The sequence below is a fragment of the Sorghum bicolor genome, chromosome 1 (genome assembly GCF_000003195.3).
Source record: "Sorghum bicolor cultivar BTx623 chromosome 1, Sorghum_bicolor_NCBIv3, whole genome shotgun sequence".
Taxonomy (NCBI): Eukaryota; Viridiplantae; Streptophyta; class Magnoliopsida; order Poales; family Poaceae; genus Sorghum; species Sorghum bicolor.
The window spans coordinates 79,325,029-79,340,070 of NC_012870.2; the positions used below are offsets into that span (position 1 = coordinate 79,325,029).

Below are 15,042 nucleotides of genomic sequence, written 5' to 3' on the forward strand. Positions count from 1 at the left end.
ACAATTTGAACTTATAGTACATAGATAGACAAAATGCTTAGTTCCTTACTTCTGCCATTCAAATCCAGATGGGTTAAATAAGTAGGGAGCAAAAAGCCAAGACAATGCCATAAACCAACTGCTTATAGAGAGTAAAATATAGCCAACTGCTCCACCATTGTTAAACCCATACACTAGGAAGATAACCAACAAAAGTGCAACCTCCATCCTACAAAAACCAAGCACAATCAACACAAATGGTATTGTACTAGGAAAATTCCACAAGCAATTTTGAAAATAGCTTCATGTGAGAACAAACCCTTTCACAAAATGGCTTCGAGCATAAATACGATAGTTCTCAGCAAACTTGATATGCCGTACCACAAAACCTCTACCAGTTGCTCTATACTGGTAATATTAAAAAAAAGAATCAGATCAGTGTTCAGACATTTAGAAACTGATAAGCAACACTTAGTAACAAAAAGCCTACCTTTGCACCTCCATGTAATATTGCACGGCCAAAGTAGTGGGTCCTTGTTCCAAGTGAGAAAGTGAAAAATACAGAGCATAGTTGGAACTGCATTGTAATAAATTGAACAAAAGCCTGCATATACGCATTAACAAATAAGGACATATGTTATCATTCTTGGGGAAATTTTTGAAATGGCGACTGTGATTTGTGAAACAAGCTCAAAAATAATGATAATGTTCCATATAGTAGTCAGGAAAAACAACTAATTCATGTAACCTATCATCACCGGTGACGACAACGACTGGGATTGTAAGAAATATAGTTCGCCGACTAAAAGAATACTTGATGCTTTTTATTTATTACGGTCTATTATTTACAACTTTGACCAGATAAGGCCTAAGCAAACATGATTTTCTGTTACACCATATTAAAAAATATAATAATTTATGAAGTCAAGAAAGTACCCTTTAGAAAATATATACACACACAATATTTTTGTGTTTGTAAAATATTTTTTAGTACGTTATTGAAAGCCAAAGTTTGATAAGATTGCAAGACAGTAAAAAATGTTGAGTATTTATGACTACAGGCAGTAACATAGACAAAAGTAACCAACCACAAATACTTCTACAGAGTTCACAGGCAAAGGGCAAAGGGAATACCGTTAAGACACCTGATTCAAGGATGAAACCAAGAATCATGGGCACTGCAGTAAATACACCAATCTGGAAAAGAAATTGAGTGTTCAGAGCAGCATCCAAGGCTGTGTTGTGCAGTATATCCGCTCTACTTTGAATTGATTCTCCAACACCAGATAAGGCCTAAGCAAGCACACGGTAAAAAGAATATGTCAGGACAACCATGGAAGGAACCAGATAATGTATGCAGAAAAGAACTCATAGAAACCACCAAAAAAATTGCAAGAAACTTATGTCACGCCGTAACATGTGACTGCAGAAGCCTTTCATGCTAAGTCAATGCAAAACTATTGACAATGTATTCTTGCTCCAATACATCTAGCCAAGTACTCTCTCCATTCCAAATTGTAACTCGTTATACATACGAGAAAATTCCTTATTTGACAATAGACAAACTTCTCCTTCCCTATTTGACACCAAAACTTAAAATCTTCCCTATCTGTCACCTATTTCATCTTTTGTTCCCAATTTGACACTTCCATAACTTTTTGGCTGTAACGACGTTAAGTCCAAAGCAAAAAGACCATATTACAACTCCTATGTGATTTTTAAGGCATGCTGTGTTCAAGCATACCGAGAAAAAACATCTGCAAATAAATAAACGAGACAAAAAAAATATGCAGCATCATGAACACAGCATGCATGAAAACACACGAGGGGCAAGATGGTCTTTTTGCCTTGGACTTAATGCTGTTACAGCAAAAAAGTGACACAAGTGTCAAATAGGAAACAAAAGAGGAAATAGGTGACAGATAGGGAAGAATTTAAGTTTCGGCATCAAATAGGGAAGAAGTTTTATTAGTGTAAAATAGGGATTTTTCCTCCATACATTGTCTGGATGCATAGTAAAAACTATGTATCTAGAAAAATAAGAACGGTGTACAATTTCAAACAGAGGGAGTACATCTCAAGTCATCCAAAAAAGGTGGAAAAAGAGAAAATTAGAAAAATCGAATGGATACCATCTTACCAGATACGTTTTCCCATAGAGAAATATGTACACTGTCAGCACAGTTAGCTGCAAAAGAACAATGAGATTAATATTAGAAGGATAATGGTAATAGCTATTTTTGTATATTTAATTTTATCCATGTGCCTTCAAATAATATTAACATGAATCACTACAAATGGAACTAGTTTCAACTGGACAAATCCTAACAGGCAAGGAAAATTAAATTACCATAGTACAGAAGTAGAATCCAACAGTTGTCACGTAGAAGGATAACATCCTGAAAAAGTCAAAAAGTTGTCCGAGTCTATATATGTCTCGGCTAAGAACTTGTTCACCATTTCCACCAGCAACTTTTCCTTCAAAGAGTGCAATCTGATTAAGTCCAACATCCCTACCTTTGCCAACCTACAGGATAACATTTAATTTAATATCAACATAATGTTAGTTAACCTATGCTGCATGGATACATGAGGTAGGCAGCATATCCCGTATTGGATACATATCCGCTACATATACATGCAGGTAACGGCTTCAATACATACACTGTCAGAATAACAAAAAGAAAAATAAATCACGACAGGGTGGGTGAGGGGTGACACATATCAGGGCGGACAGCTGATATGGCGAAGCCCAATTAACCCCCGATGCCCCTTCTCTATCCAATCACGCTCTCCCCACCTCTGCCTCATTTATACCAGGCACATCGCGCCACGGCCCACCTGCACATGCATCGATGCAGAATGGCCAAGCACCCCCACCCACGCCCGTTAAGAAGCTCCGCGATGTCCGCACCCAAGCACACACAAGGGCAAGACAGATGAGTGCCCCCAGCTCGCCGCCCGCCAGCGATCCACTTTCACCATGCACGTGTCACAGTATGCACAGGTGCTGGCAGCAATTCAGTACTGAATCAATGACTTCCAGTGACATTCCCTTTCCGAATCTCGATATAGATTTTTTTCTCTCTCGAACACACAGCAGAGCTGTGTATCATTGTATTAAAAACATATAGAGACCCCCCCCCCCACCACACACACCCCACTAGAAGCTTTTGATCCTAATCGCCTATTACATAAAGGCAAGACCCGACCAAAATGGGGAGAGCACAATCTCAATATAGTCTTGATCTTCAGTTCTTGAGCTCTTGTTGGTTGATTTTCCTTGTTCCCTTCCTGTCTAGTGTTATCTGTTGTTTGTTGCCCATGATTTTTGCCAGCCGCGAGTAGATGGCATGACCCAACAAATTCTAGTACTAGTGCTACTATGCTAGTACTTCATTTACACTATGGCTCCTACTGTCACATTACTTGACTACTTCTAGGTTCTCACCTTTCTTTTCGCAAATTAGAAATTTGGAAAAGAGCAAAAGACCAATATTGCAGGTAATTTCAATGTTCCTTTTGGCTGCTATGGTTTTTAAAATTCTAATGTCTTACTATTTATATTAAAAAAATCTAAAATGTATCCGTGTATTAGGTTTTCTGGAAAAATACAGCATCCACTCGATACCGATAAGTGTATCCATATGCATGCTGCGTAGTAGTTAACTTCCTTATGCGACTTGTATTGTCTACCAAGGGTACACAGGAAATTACAATGATGCATCCCATGCTCTAAACATATGTATATCAAAGAACGTGGGTTCAATATTTCGTATTTAACCGATTCTCGATGTAGAGAACAGTACTATTAACGCACAGCAGCACAAACTAGGCTTGAGGCCTTCTTTGAAAAGTTTAAATGAGCTATGCAGATGATGAAAATCCAAAAAGCAAGGATAAGAGAATTAACCTGAATATACTCATGATGAGTTATGCATCCTTGACGCAGCGTTGAGTTGAATCCTGCAGTTCATAGATGGATCGGTAAGATCCGCACCATAATCTTAAAGACAGGCCAAAATAATTTGAAGTTTTTAATAGGGAAAATTCTAAGAAACATGCCAATACTAGTACATCAAAATGATGAATACTGAGTAAGACTAAAGATAACTCTCAGAATGAGGAAAAACAGAAAAAGGTTACAAGTTTAACCTGCATATATATCCTCACTGATATTGATGCTGCGGGAGGCCTTACTAATTCCACCCCTTGTTATATGAAAAATTCTATCAAAAACATCTGGATGACCATAGTGCATTCTCACTCTACAAAAAAGGAAAGGTTTCATGTATTAACTACACACAATTCTAGCTGATGCTCATGTGAAAGAGAAAACATACTATGTAAAAGCACTTACTTCAGTGGGTTAGCCAGAACACGTTGTCCTAATGTCACAAAACTTGTCTCTTGGTTAGACATAAATGAGGCCAAGGAGGAAACACTATAGAAGCATGATGTTAGAACTGAGATTTACTCTAGAAACATCTGCATAACTTCTCTACTGAAAATGAAATGAATAATACCTTCCCGTGAAGACATGCTCTCTAACACCAAGAATTGAAGGGTAATGCTTGCCACGCTTCAGAGAGAACTCCTCAAGTAGATTCCTCATTTTAAGTGCCTCCTCGAAGTAGTTATCCTAAAAAAACAGCTAAGCACTGGTGAAACAAATACATGATTCCAACTGAACCGTTAGTCAAATTGTCAAACAGTGACAGTAACAATAATGGAATGATCTATTTGTCTTCATTTCATCCTTTTGTCATTGTCGCACTGAAAAAAGGTTGGCCTCAGTAGAGCTGTAGTGCACTACACAAAATACAAATTATAGAAGACTGAAGACTCAGTAATACTGATCCTGACTTTGGTTTGATCCAATATTCAGAGGGTGCAATTTCGAAAAGTGCAAATTACACCCTCCAAGTTTGGCTTATGACCAGATAACCCACTAAACTAACATTTGGTTCAATTTACTCCCTCATAACTATGTCAGCTGGCCTAATTTACACCTTAAAGATATTTTTCTTTTTTGTTTCTGCGTACAAATTGTGTTCTAGCTTCAATTTTTGTGAAGTGAAAGAGGACATAATATCCTTTGTTAGAACAATAAATTATGAATTTTTCATCATTATGTTTTGCACGATATTATACCTCTAGTGTTAATTTATTATTAAATTTCAAAAGCTATCGAAATAATGGCGAAAAATTAAGGTATATTTTCTAACACACCTTATGAAGTCCTCTATCACCTCACAAAATTAAGGTAAAATTCAAGTTTTACGTGGAGAAACAAAGATAACAAATCCTGTTAAGGGGTAAACTAGACCAACTAAGGAGCAATTAAATTGAATCAAATGTTAGTTTGGGGGGTTATTTGGACATAGGCCAAACTTTGGGGTTGTTGATGGGTGCCGGGCGGGGGGGGGGGGGGGGGCTTAACTTGGACTTTCTCCAAATGAAAAGTCACATAACTCAAATGAGATTGGTGACAGCTTATCTGACAACTAAGTATATTAAGGGCTCGTTCGGTTTGGGCAAAATGACACTAGGAATCATTCCAGCTAATGAAAACTTATATAAATTGACTAACGATTCCAGCCGGGAATTCCTGGGAGTGCTTCCCGGGGAAATGCACAGGGCCTAAGTGAACATTGTGAAAGCTTAAGTCTAGTGCTTACCTACCTAGGATACTTATCTATAGTTGTTGGTGGCTGCTGTCAGCACCTTATCTTTATAGCATCTACTTTAGCATCTCTAGACTATACTGTAATCCTTTCTTAAGGACAGAGCAAGCTACCCTATATGTATCCAAAACCTGCCAATAGTTGTGGCAAGGCTAATGGAATAGAAAAACTAGCCCCAAATCCTGTGATTTGTGTCCAACACATTCTAAAGTATTTAATGTAAAAAAGATGTAGTAATGAACTAAATAATAGAAAAATTGGGAGAAAAAATAGTACATCTGTGTACCTGATTCATATCAATAGTTTGCACTGCATTTCCACGAGTGAATATTATGGCATGATTTTGATTTTCAGGTTTTCCCTCTCCAAGCTTTGGATTGCCAGGCAATTTAATCGAATAAATTTCCTGTAAGACAAAGTTCAACTGGGTGAATACAAGAATGAATGCACTATTTCAGATAATTTGCTGGGACCAGTTTGTAGCTGTCATGCGGCACAGCAATATCTAGTCCACTACAAAAAATGTTTACTATTTCCATCAAGAATTTGCTGCTATGGATCCTAGCCAAAAGACCCTAAAACTAGCTATGCCATCCAGATGTAGAAAATAATAATATGTACTTTTGAAAAGCCACCACATTAGCATAGGGGGGCTTATGGGCATGCCCACGAACGGACAACCAATGCCCCCTTAGTATCAAAACCATGATATGAAGTTACAAACAAGGATATACAATTCAAATACTCAAGAATAGGGACATGCAACAGAAAAAATAACAACAGCTAGAACCCAAGAATATTGCAATTGACGATGGCTCACTCACCACAAGGAACATCCTAAAAAGAAAAAAGCACCAAGCTTGAAGGAAATAACTACAATTGCATTCTCTGCAACAATAACATGGACGAAACTGCCTTTCATCTTTTCCTCAGCTACTTTTGGCAGTTTCCGGGCATAGATTGGGAAATCTCCATGGATTTCTTCCAGATGATGGTTAATGCTGAACAACAATTTCAAAGGCCTTTCTTCATGGAGATTTTCATCATAGGAGACTGGCAGATTTGGAAGCAAAGAAATAACTTCATTTTTTATCGTGGTGGTCCCTGCTATAATAATTGGAAGCAATGTTTCCTGGAAGAAGCCCAGTTGCAGTCTTTTCGCTTCTGCCACTCTAAAAGACCTAATTTCCTCCCCCTTCTTACTGACCTAGCTTAACTTTGTTGGCTTGTTTCTGCTTGTACAGCCTGCGCAGTTCTCTTAGTTGTAGCCACCTGGGTCCTCCTCCCCCACTTCCTCTTTGTACAGTGGTGTTGTTCTTTTTGTTGTTTTTTAATATAATAAAATCCTTACAGTCGGGGTCTCCCCTGCTGTATTTAAAGTTAAAAAAACGATGGCTCTTACAAGCTACAGTATAACGATGATAAACCCTAGCGAAAGGAAAGAAAAGTAGCTCTATACAAAAAGAGAAGAGGTATCAAAGAAGCTAATTCCTCTGATCAGAAATGTAAGTCCATCTTGGTCTCTACTAAGTGAAACATTTTTCTACCTTTGACTATCAATATACAACAACAACAACAACAAAGCCTATTAGTCCCAAACAAGTTGGGGTAGGCTAGAGTTGAAACCCAACATGAGCCCCTAGTCATGGTTCAGGTACATCAATAGCTGCTTTCCAAGCACTCCTATCTAAACAAAGATCTCTAGGTATATTCCAACCCTTTAAATCTCTTTTTATTGCCTCCCCCCATGTCAGCTTCGGTCTTCCTCCACCTCTCCTCACATTGATATCTCGACTTAGGACTCCACAATGCACTGGTGCCTCAGAAGGTCTCCTTTGGACATGTTCAAACCACCTCAACCTATGTTGAACAAGCTTTTCTTCAATTGGTGCTACCCCTAGACGGTCGCGTATATCATCGTTCCTGCTAGACTTCTGATTTTCCATAACTGGGCTAACCCTAGAGGGTTAGGAACATAGTGTCATACACATAGGCCTCATGGGCCTAGCCTCATGGGCCTAATACTCATATACTCTAACACCCCCCCGCGGTCTGAACTACCGTCGCAGCGGAGTTTATAGACTGGACACGAAAGAAAAGAAGTACAATACACGAGCCCCCCACAGACACAACTAGCCACTGGTGATGTTGAGGCTGGTGCGGAACTCGGTGAAGGTCGAGGACGGGAGACCTTTGATGAAGATGTCGGCGAACTGGGAGGTGGTCGGGATGTGGAGGACCCGAACATCGCCGATGGCGACCCGAACGAAGTGTAGATCGATCTCCACATGCTTGGTCCTCTAGTGCTGAACCGGGTTGGTGGAGAGGTACACCGCACTGACGTTGTCGCAGTAGACCAGTGCGCTCCGACAGAGAGGGCTATGGAGTTCGACGAGGAGCTACCGGAGCCAGCAAGCCTTAGCCACGCCGTTGGCGACAGCGCGGTACTCCGCCTTGGCACTAGAGTGGGAGACGACCGGCTGGCGCTTGGACGACCAGGACACCAGGTTGCTGCCTAAGAAGACGGCGTAGCCGGAGGTGGAGCGGCGGGTGTCCAGACACCGGCCCAGTCGGCGTCAGTGTAGACGATGAGCTCGGTGGAGGACGACCGTCGGTGAAGGAGACCGAAGTCGACGGTGCCGCGGAGGTAGCGTAGGATCCGCTTGAAAGCGGTGAGGTGTGGCTCCCGAGGATCATGCATATGGAGACAGATCTGCTGAACTGCATATGTGATATCCGGCCGGGTGAAGATGAGGTACTGAAGTGCCCTGGCAAGACTCCGATATGCAGTGGGATCTGTCACTGGTGTACCCTCAGTCTCCGAGAGCTTGCCCTATGTGTCAACTGAAGTGGAGCAGGGCTTGCAGTCAGTCATCCCAACTCTCTCCAGGATATCAAGAGTGTACTCCGTGGAGGGATGGCCAGGGTGCACCCCGTGGAGGTGGCGGCGTTGTGTTGCCCCCACGACCTGCTCCACGTCCCCCACCACGGCGACGACGACCGCCAACCCCCCACCCCCGCTCGGCCCGGAGGGAAGAGGACTGAGAAGTGACGACTGTGGTGGCGGGGCAGGGCGGGGCGGAGGAGTGGCAGTGAGAGCAGTCGAGGAGGACGAAGACCCTGGGCTAGAGGGGGACCCAGGCTAGAGGCCCTAAGTAAGCTCCTCCATGACAAGGTCGTCACGGACCTACAGGAAGGTGGGGAAGGGCCGCTGCCGGGTGATCCACGTCCGGAGGTAGGAGTAGCGGTCACTGAGCCCGCGGAGAACGTTGAGGACCAAGATACGGTCCTCCACGGGCTAGCCGAGGTCGCCAAGTGAGTCCGCCAAGCCCTTCATCTGGCGACAGAACTCACTGAGGAGAGGTCCCCCTAGACGAAGGTGCGGAAGCTCGCGTCGAGTCGTAGAGCCCGGGCTTCGGCGTTGCCTAGGAATTGGCCCTCGAGCGCCAGCCAGGCCCCGCGAGAGCTCGGAGTGTTGCGGACGAGGTCGTGGAGGTCCAGGGAGATTGTCCCCAGAATCCAGGAGAGGACGATGTTGTCGAGGCGTAGCCACAAGGGGGTCTAGACCGCGCTCGCGGTGTCGAGGAGGACGTGGTCGTCGAGGGCGTAGCGGCGGAGGGTGAGGAGGACCAAGTCCCTCCAGCGAGCGTAGGAGGGGGACTAGGGCTCGAGGACGACCGGGACGAGGAGGCTAATGTTCTGGACGCCCCCGGCCTGGTAGTGGAGCTGCATCACGAGGGGGTTGGCCGGATCATGCCAGATGACCGTGGCCGATCTTGAGGACGTGTTCCCAACGTCGGGCGAGGACGAGATGCCAAGGAATTGCTCTGCTTTGGCGATCTGGCGGGGCAACACGTCGGCCGCGTCGAGCTCGTGCTCCCAAGCGAGGGCAGCCTCCCGCACGCGTTCCCATCCTTCCGCAGCCGCGCGCGAGCAGTGACGAGAGCAGCGAGGAGGGTGCAGTCCAGACGATGGGTCGCGGGCGGCGGAGGTGGTGCGGGGAAGGGGTCCGTGCCTCCCGCACCCACAGCCGTGATGGATAAGTCTCTGTTGGCTGGTTGTGGGCTGCAATAGGCAGCACATGGTCCTTGTGTAGGACAGCATCTTGACTACTTTTAGGACAACAGTTAGCATCTGTAGGACAGCATCTTAGACTAGCATCTTGGAATATGCTGGCTGGTTAGCAGTTCTATAAATATGTATCCCCAACCCCTCAGGTTGGCATAGCATTGTGTGAGAAATAAACCCAGAAAATTGCCCTAACTCTGTGTGCTATCCTCTCAATGAGAGTAAGGATCCTGCTCACACCTAGAGCAAGGATCCAGCGACTAACAAGCCGCGCTCAGGCCGACAGCCAGCCCCCTAGACAGAGCGCGCCCGCAGCCGTGAGCAGCGCCCCGGGCATAGCAGTCGCGTCCAGGGGCATGTCGAGGCCAACCGCAATGGCGGCGGCTGCACCCCGGGCGTAGGCAGCTGTTGTGGTGGCGTCTGCCACGCCCAGGGGCCTGTGAGGCGTCCATGGAGATCGGCAACCTAGGCAGGCGCGTCCGCGACGGCCTCTGCATCCACGGCCGCCGGATCTGCGCGTTCCTCTGCTCCCGCGGCCGCATCCGCCTGTGCCGCATGCGACGCCGCATCTGCGCGCGCTGCAGCCTCCACGCGCGTCCTGGCCTTTGCGCGCGCCGTGGCCTCCGCAGCTCCTGCCGGCCCCGCGCACGTAGCTAGAGCAGCAGCCGCGCCGGCGGCCAGGGCAGCAGCGTCGCCGAAAGCGGGTCTGGGCGGCGGGTGACGCGCGATTTGCGCCCAGGTGGAGGTGGGGAGAGGGGGGAAGTGGTTGAAGTAGAAGGGAGGAGGATCAGGCCGGCCGGCCATGGCTGCCAGCGGCGCCGGCCAGAGGTGGCGGCGGCTGGGGTGGGCAAGGGCAAGAAGGGAACCCTAAGCTGATACCATGCTAGACTTCTGATTTTCCATAACAAGGCTAACCCTAGAGGGTTAGGAATATAGACAATACACAGGCCTCATGGGCCTAATACTCATATACTCTAACAGTTCCGAACTCGGTCCATCCTTGTGTGACCACAAATCCAACGTAACATACGCATTTCCGCGACGCTCAGTTGTTGGACATGTCGTCTTTTTGTAGGCCAACATTCTGCTTCATACAACATAGCGGGTCTAATTGCCGTTCTATAAAACTTGCGTTTAAGCTTTTGTGGTACCCTCTTGTCACAGAGAATGCCAGATGCTTGGCGCCACTTCATCCACCCTGCTTTGATCCTATGGCAAACGTCTGCATCAATATCTCCATCCTTTTGTAGCATCGATCCTAGATAACGAAAACTATCTTTCTTGGGCACCACTTGACCTTCCAAACTCACCTCTCCCATCTCCAAAGTCGCATCTCATGTATTCTATTTTAGTTTGACTTACTCTAAAACCTTTGGACTCAAGGGTTTGCCACCTTTCTATTTTAGTTTGACTTACTCTAAAACCTACGGGCTCAAGGCTGACCCTTGATGAAGTCTTTATTTAATCGGGAAGTAATTTGTGTTACCATCATTTGTTCGGACACTAGTCCCAGCATTATTGTACATGTCCTTGATGAGGGTAACATACTTGGTTGGGACTTTATGCTTGTCCAAAGCCCACCACACAACATTCCTTGGTATCTTGTCATAAGCCTTCTCCAAGTCAATGAAAACCATGTGTAGGTCCTTCTTCTGCTCCCTAAACTGCTCCATAACTTGTCTTATTAAGAAAATTGCTTCTATGGTTGACCTTCCAGGCATGAAACCGAGTAGGTTCATAGACACCCGTGTCGTTCCTCGCAGTCGATGCTCGATAACTCTCTCCTATAATTAGTGCAACTTTGGATGTCTCTCTTGTTCTTGTAGATTGGCACCAATATGCTTCTTCTCCACTCCTCAGGCATCTTGTTCGATCGATAGATATTGTTGAACATTCTTGCTAGCCATACTATAGTTAAATCCCCAAGACACCCTCCACACCTTGATCGGAATACCATCAGGGCCAAATGCTTTACCAAATTTCACCCTTTTCAAAGCTTCCCTAACCTCCTGCACTTGGAACCCACGCACAAAGCACCCATTGCTGTCATCAAACAAGTTGTCCAACTGACCGGTGGAGTTCTCATTCTCCCCATTGAAAAGCTTATCAAAATACTCTTGCCATCTATGTCTGATCTCATCCTCCTTCACCAAGAGCTGCTCTCTCTCATCCTTAATGCACTTGTGTCATGGGCATAAAGAGGGGCGCCGTAGGGCGCAAGTGTCCTAGTTGGGCCTTAAGCCCATTAGTGTTAATTAGTGTCTCTCTTAGTTATCTGTCTATAGGAATAGTACCATATTGTCTAGGCACAAGAGGTGTTAGTCCTATGTACCTTTTATATTCAGCCCATGGGACACAATGGAAAGCAAGCAATGAATTATGAAGAAACAATTCTAGTCTCCCTCAATCTCTCAAGCTCTTGGCAAAGCATAAGGCTTAGTTATCCCAAAGCTCTTGGCAAAGCATAAGGCCTAGTTATATCCCAAAAATACCCACGTCCATAACAACTTGACTTGGTTGAAGTCCCTCGTCTTTCTATCACGAGCCCTAGCCATCCTATAGATGCCCTTCTCTCCTTCCTTCATATTCAGTCTAAAATTAAAATCACATATAGAATGTTGACACAAGGTTGTGGCCTTACTGGACTCATTATAAGAAATACTTTTAAAAAAGTTACTGTTATAGATATATACTCCATCCCAAATATAACTCGTTCCAAGAATCTTGGAGAGTCAGACCACCTCAAGTTTGACCAAATTTATGTCATACGATAATAACATTTGTGATACCGACTAAGTATCATTAGATTCTTTATTAATTATATTTTCATAATATATCTATGTGATATCATAAATCTTTGTAATTCTTTCTATAATTTTGGTCAAACTTGAAATGTTTTGACTCTCCAAGATTCTTGGAATGACTTATAATTTGGGATGGAGGGAGTATTTGTAATCAAATTGTCACTATACTGATGTCTCAAGGGCTTATATTTGTGGTACTAATGACTGACCTTGTCCTTCCCATGAATATCAGCTTTCACAAGCTTTGAGTAATACTCAGTGATGGGTTTTCCATTCTTAGCATTCTCAACTTCATCAATGTAGGCAACTCTAAGAGCTTCATTCCTACAAAAGATAGTAGAAAATGTTATAGGTGGTGTACCTCAGAGTGTAATAGTTTATGTGCATGTGTTCAAGTGCTTATCTGTGAGAGACAGAACTAACCAGGCCCCTTAAGTCCTTTACAAAGAGAGAGCTAACAAGCAAAGACATTTGTGCCATATTAAATTAAATGTACCTTTGCATTAGTAAGGCTATGTCTGCAGCTTCAGGTTTCCCTTCCCCCTTCTGTTTTCCATAAATTTGGCAGGTAACCACATATGTAAACTTCAAATCAGCCTGTGCACGCGCCTCAGGTGACAACTCAAAATGTGTATCAGCTGAACTAGTCAACCCTAATGTAGATTCCAAATCTAGTAAAGGAAAACAACAGACAAGGGGATATCCATTCAGATAAAATAGTATATATGCATCTCACATGCTAAGCAGTGCAGATACCTTCGGATTGTATCCTCTCCAAATAACTCTGCAGCATAAGGGCTTTCCTATAGTACATCATGCCACGGACTGCAGAGTAAAACAAAAAAAAATGTTGATGTGAACTGATCATATTCAAAGATATGAGGGAATGAGTTCCATGTAGAAATTCTTGCAGGCCAAACAGATTAATCTTTTGTGATGTCATCAGACAAGCAAACATGACTTGACACACTAGAGTGAAAGATTATAAATACAAAAGTATAGGTGTGTTGGTAAATAGGAATAGTACCACATTGTGTACCCACGTGGGGTGTTACTTTAGTTCTATGTACCCTATATAATCAGCCCATGAGGAATGCATACATCCAATTATCCCACCAATTCTATTCTCCTTCACATTGGACATTCACAGATTAATCACAAATTTTGCTGTTGGTGCAAATTATTCCATACCCAAACAGCAAACGGAGTGTGGTTTATGAGTCAACAATGAAATAAAAACTAGCCAAAATACAAGTGTTCACTATTTCAAACAAAAAGAAGGTCTACGAATTGAAAAACAGGATTTAGTAAAAGCACATGAATAACAAACCAGTTCGAGCTAAGGTCTGCCCACGATAAGAAGCCCATAGACGTAGTTCAAGTATGTCATTTGGGTTGCCAAAAAGCTCAGAGTCTGGCGTATTTTCATCCCTGTTGATACGAGTGAGGAAGTTCTTCCATTCATCTGTTCACAGAAAGTTGACCATTTATCAGAAAAATGTCAAACAATTTGGCCATTTGGGGGAGACATAATTTCATACAAAAGAAAGCTACTATGCTAGCTTAAAAGGAGCAGGAGATAGAAGCCCCCCCCCCCCACCATGTTTCAAGAATAGAGACCAAATAGAGCACAAAGTACAACAATATGTCTAAAATCACGTCATTTAAATTAATAAAGGAAGTGCAACTATGTTGAAAACTTCAAATATACGGGTTTTTGTTGAGTACTCCTAGACAATAGATCCCAAAATTACAGATGAAACCCTAATATAGAAGGGGTTCAAAAGCCTTAAGAGTGCATTGATAGCATGGCATAACATGATAATTAAAGATCGTGTGAATAGGTCCGTTCTTATGTCTCGAGCATGGCCTACATTTTGGACAGGGTTATATCTGTCTTAAGCCATAGAAAGCCAGGCAGTAGCGAGACTCGTATTCATCGCACATAGTTCCTGAGCAGATAGCAGATGGATCACAGGGGGGGGGGGGGGGTTACATAAGTCAGTTGGGAGCCCCCTAAGATGTTCCCATATAATTTACTTGATCATTTCAACTTCTCACATCTCCATGAGAGTTGAGGAAAAGGGTTCCAGGTTTATCACTAATAGCTGCCACTGCATAGTCAGTTTGAGTAGTGTCAGTGTTCTTTGGAAAGACCCAATGTGTTGCCACTGCATAGGTAGTGAGTAGTGACAGTTGAAAGGAGCAACCAGTAGTGTAACTGAAACAAGGTTCTTACAAGGATGCTCCAATCAGGGGTGAGCAGCAACTTTCCAAGACCTAAGGGTAACTTCATCCCTCAAAATTCGGACTACATCTCATCCTTAAGCTTCTACCACTTTCAGTTCCAGATAGAAAGAACCCAAACAAACTGTTAGTGTTTTGTCGTTGTAGAACTGTAGAATAACCATTTGTAATTGCAATGCCCTAGGTTTATGGAACTTGCTTGATGGAGACATGCACAAGTAATTGGGGAAGAAACACTTAACCATTTTCAAAGAAAT

At 43.7% G+C, this 15,042-nt stretch overlaps 1 protein-coding gene across 1 annotated transcript in view; it reads right to left on the reverse strand.

Moving 5' to 3' along the window:
* LOC8077979 (callose synthase 9) overlaps window positions 1–15,042 on the reverse strand; it is a 32,604-nt gene that overhangs the window by 1,780 nt on the left and 15,782 nt on the right. Inside the window, exons 32-46 of the mRNA XM_002468581.2 lie at window positions 13,869–14,003; window positions 13,295–13,363; window positions 13,035–13,209; window positions 12,748–12,862; window positions 5,953–6,072; window positions 4,506–4,621; window positions 4,340–4,423; window positions 4,135–4,247; window positions 3,893–3,945; window positions 2,330–2,506; window positions 2,120–2,167; window positions 1,114–1,272; window positions 470–583; window positions 299–387; window positions 50–208 (exon numbers count right to left, since the gene is read on the reverse strand). Of these exons, the coding sequence (XP_002468626.2) occupies window positions 50–208; window positions 299–387; window positions 470–583; window positions 1,114–1,272; window positions 2,120–2,167; window positions 2,330–2,506; window positions 3,893–3,945; window positions 4,135–4,247; window positions 4,340–4,423; window positions 4,506–4,621; window positions 5,953–6,072; window positions 12,748–12,862; window positions 13,035–13,209; window positions 13,295–13,363; window positions 13,869–14,003 (1,726 nt within the window). The remainder of the gene's footprint in view (window positions 1–49; window positions 209–298; window positions 388–469; window positions 584–1,113; window positions 1,273–2,119; window positions 2,168–2,329; window positions 2,507–3,892; window positions 3,946–4,134; window positions 4,248–4,339; window positions 4,424–4,505; window positions 4,622–5,952; window positions 6,073–12,747; window positions 12,863–13,034; window positions 13,210–13,294; window positions 13,364–13,868; window positions 14,004–15,042) is intronic.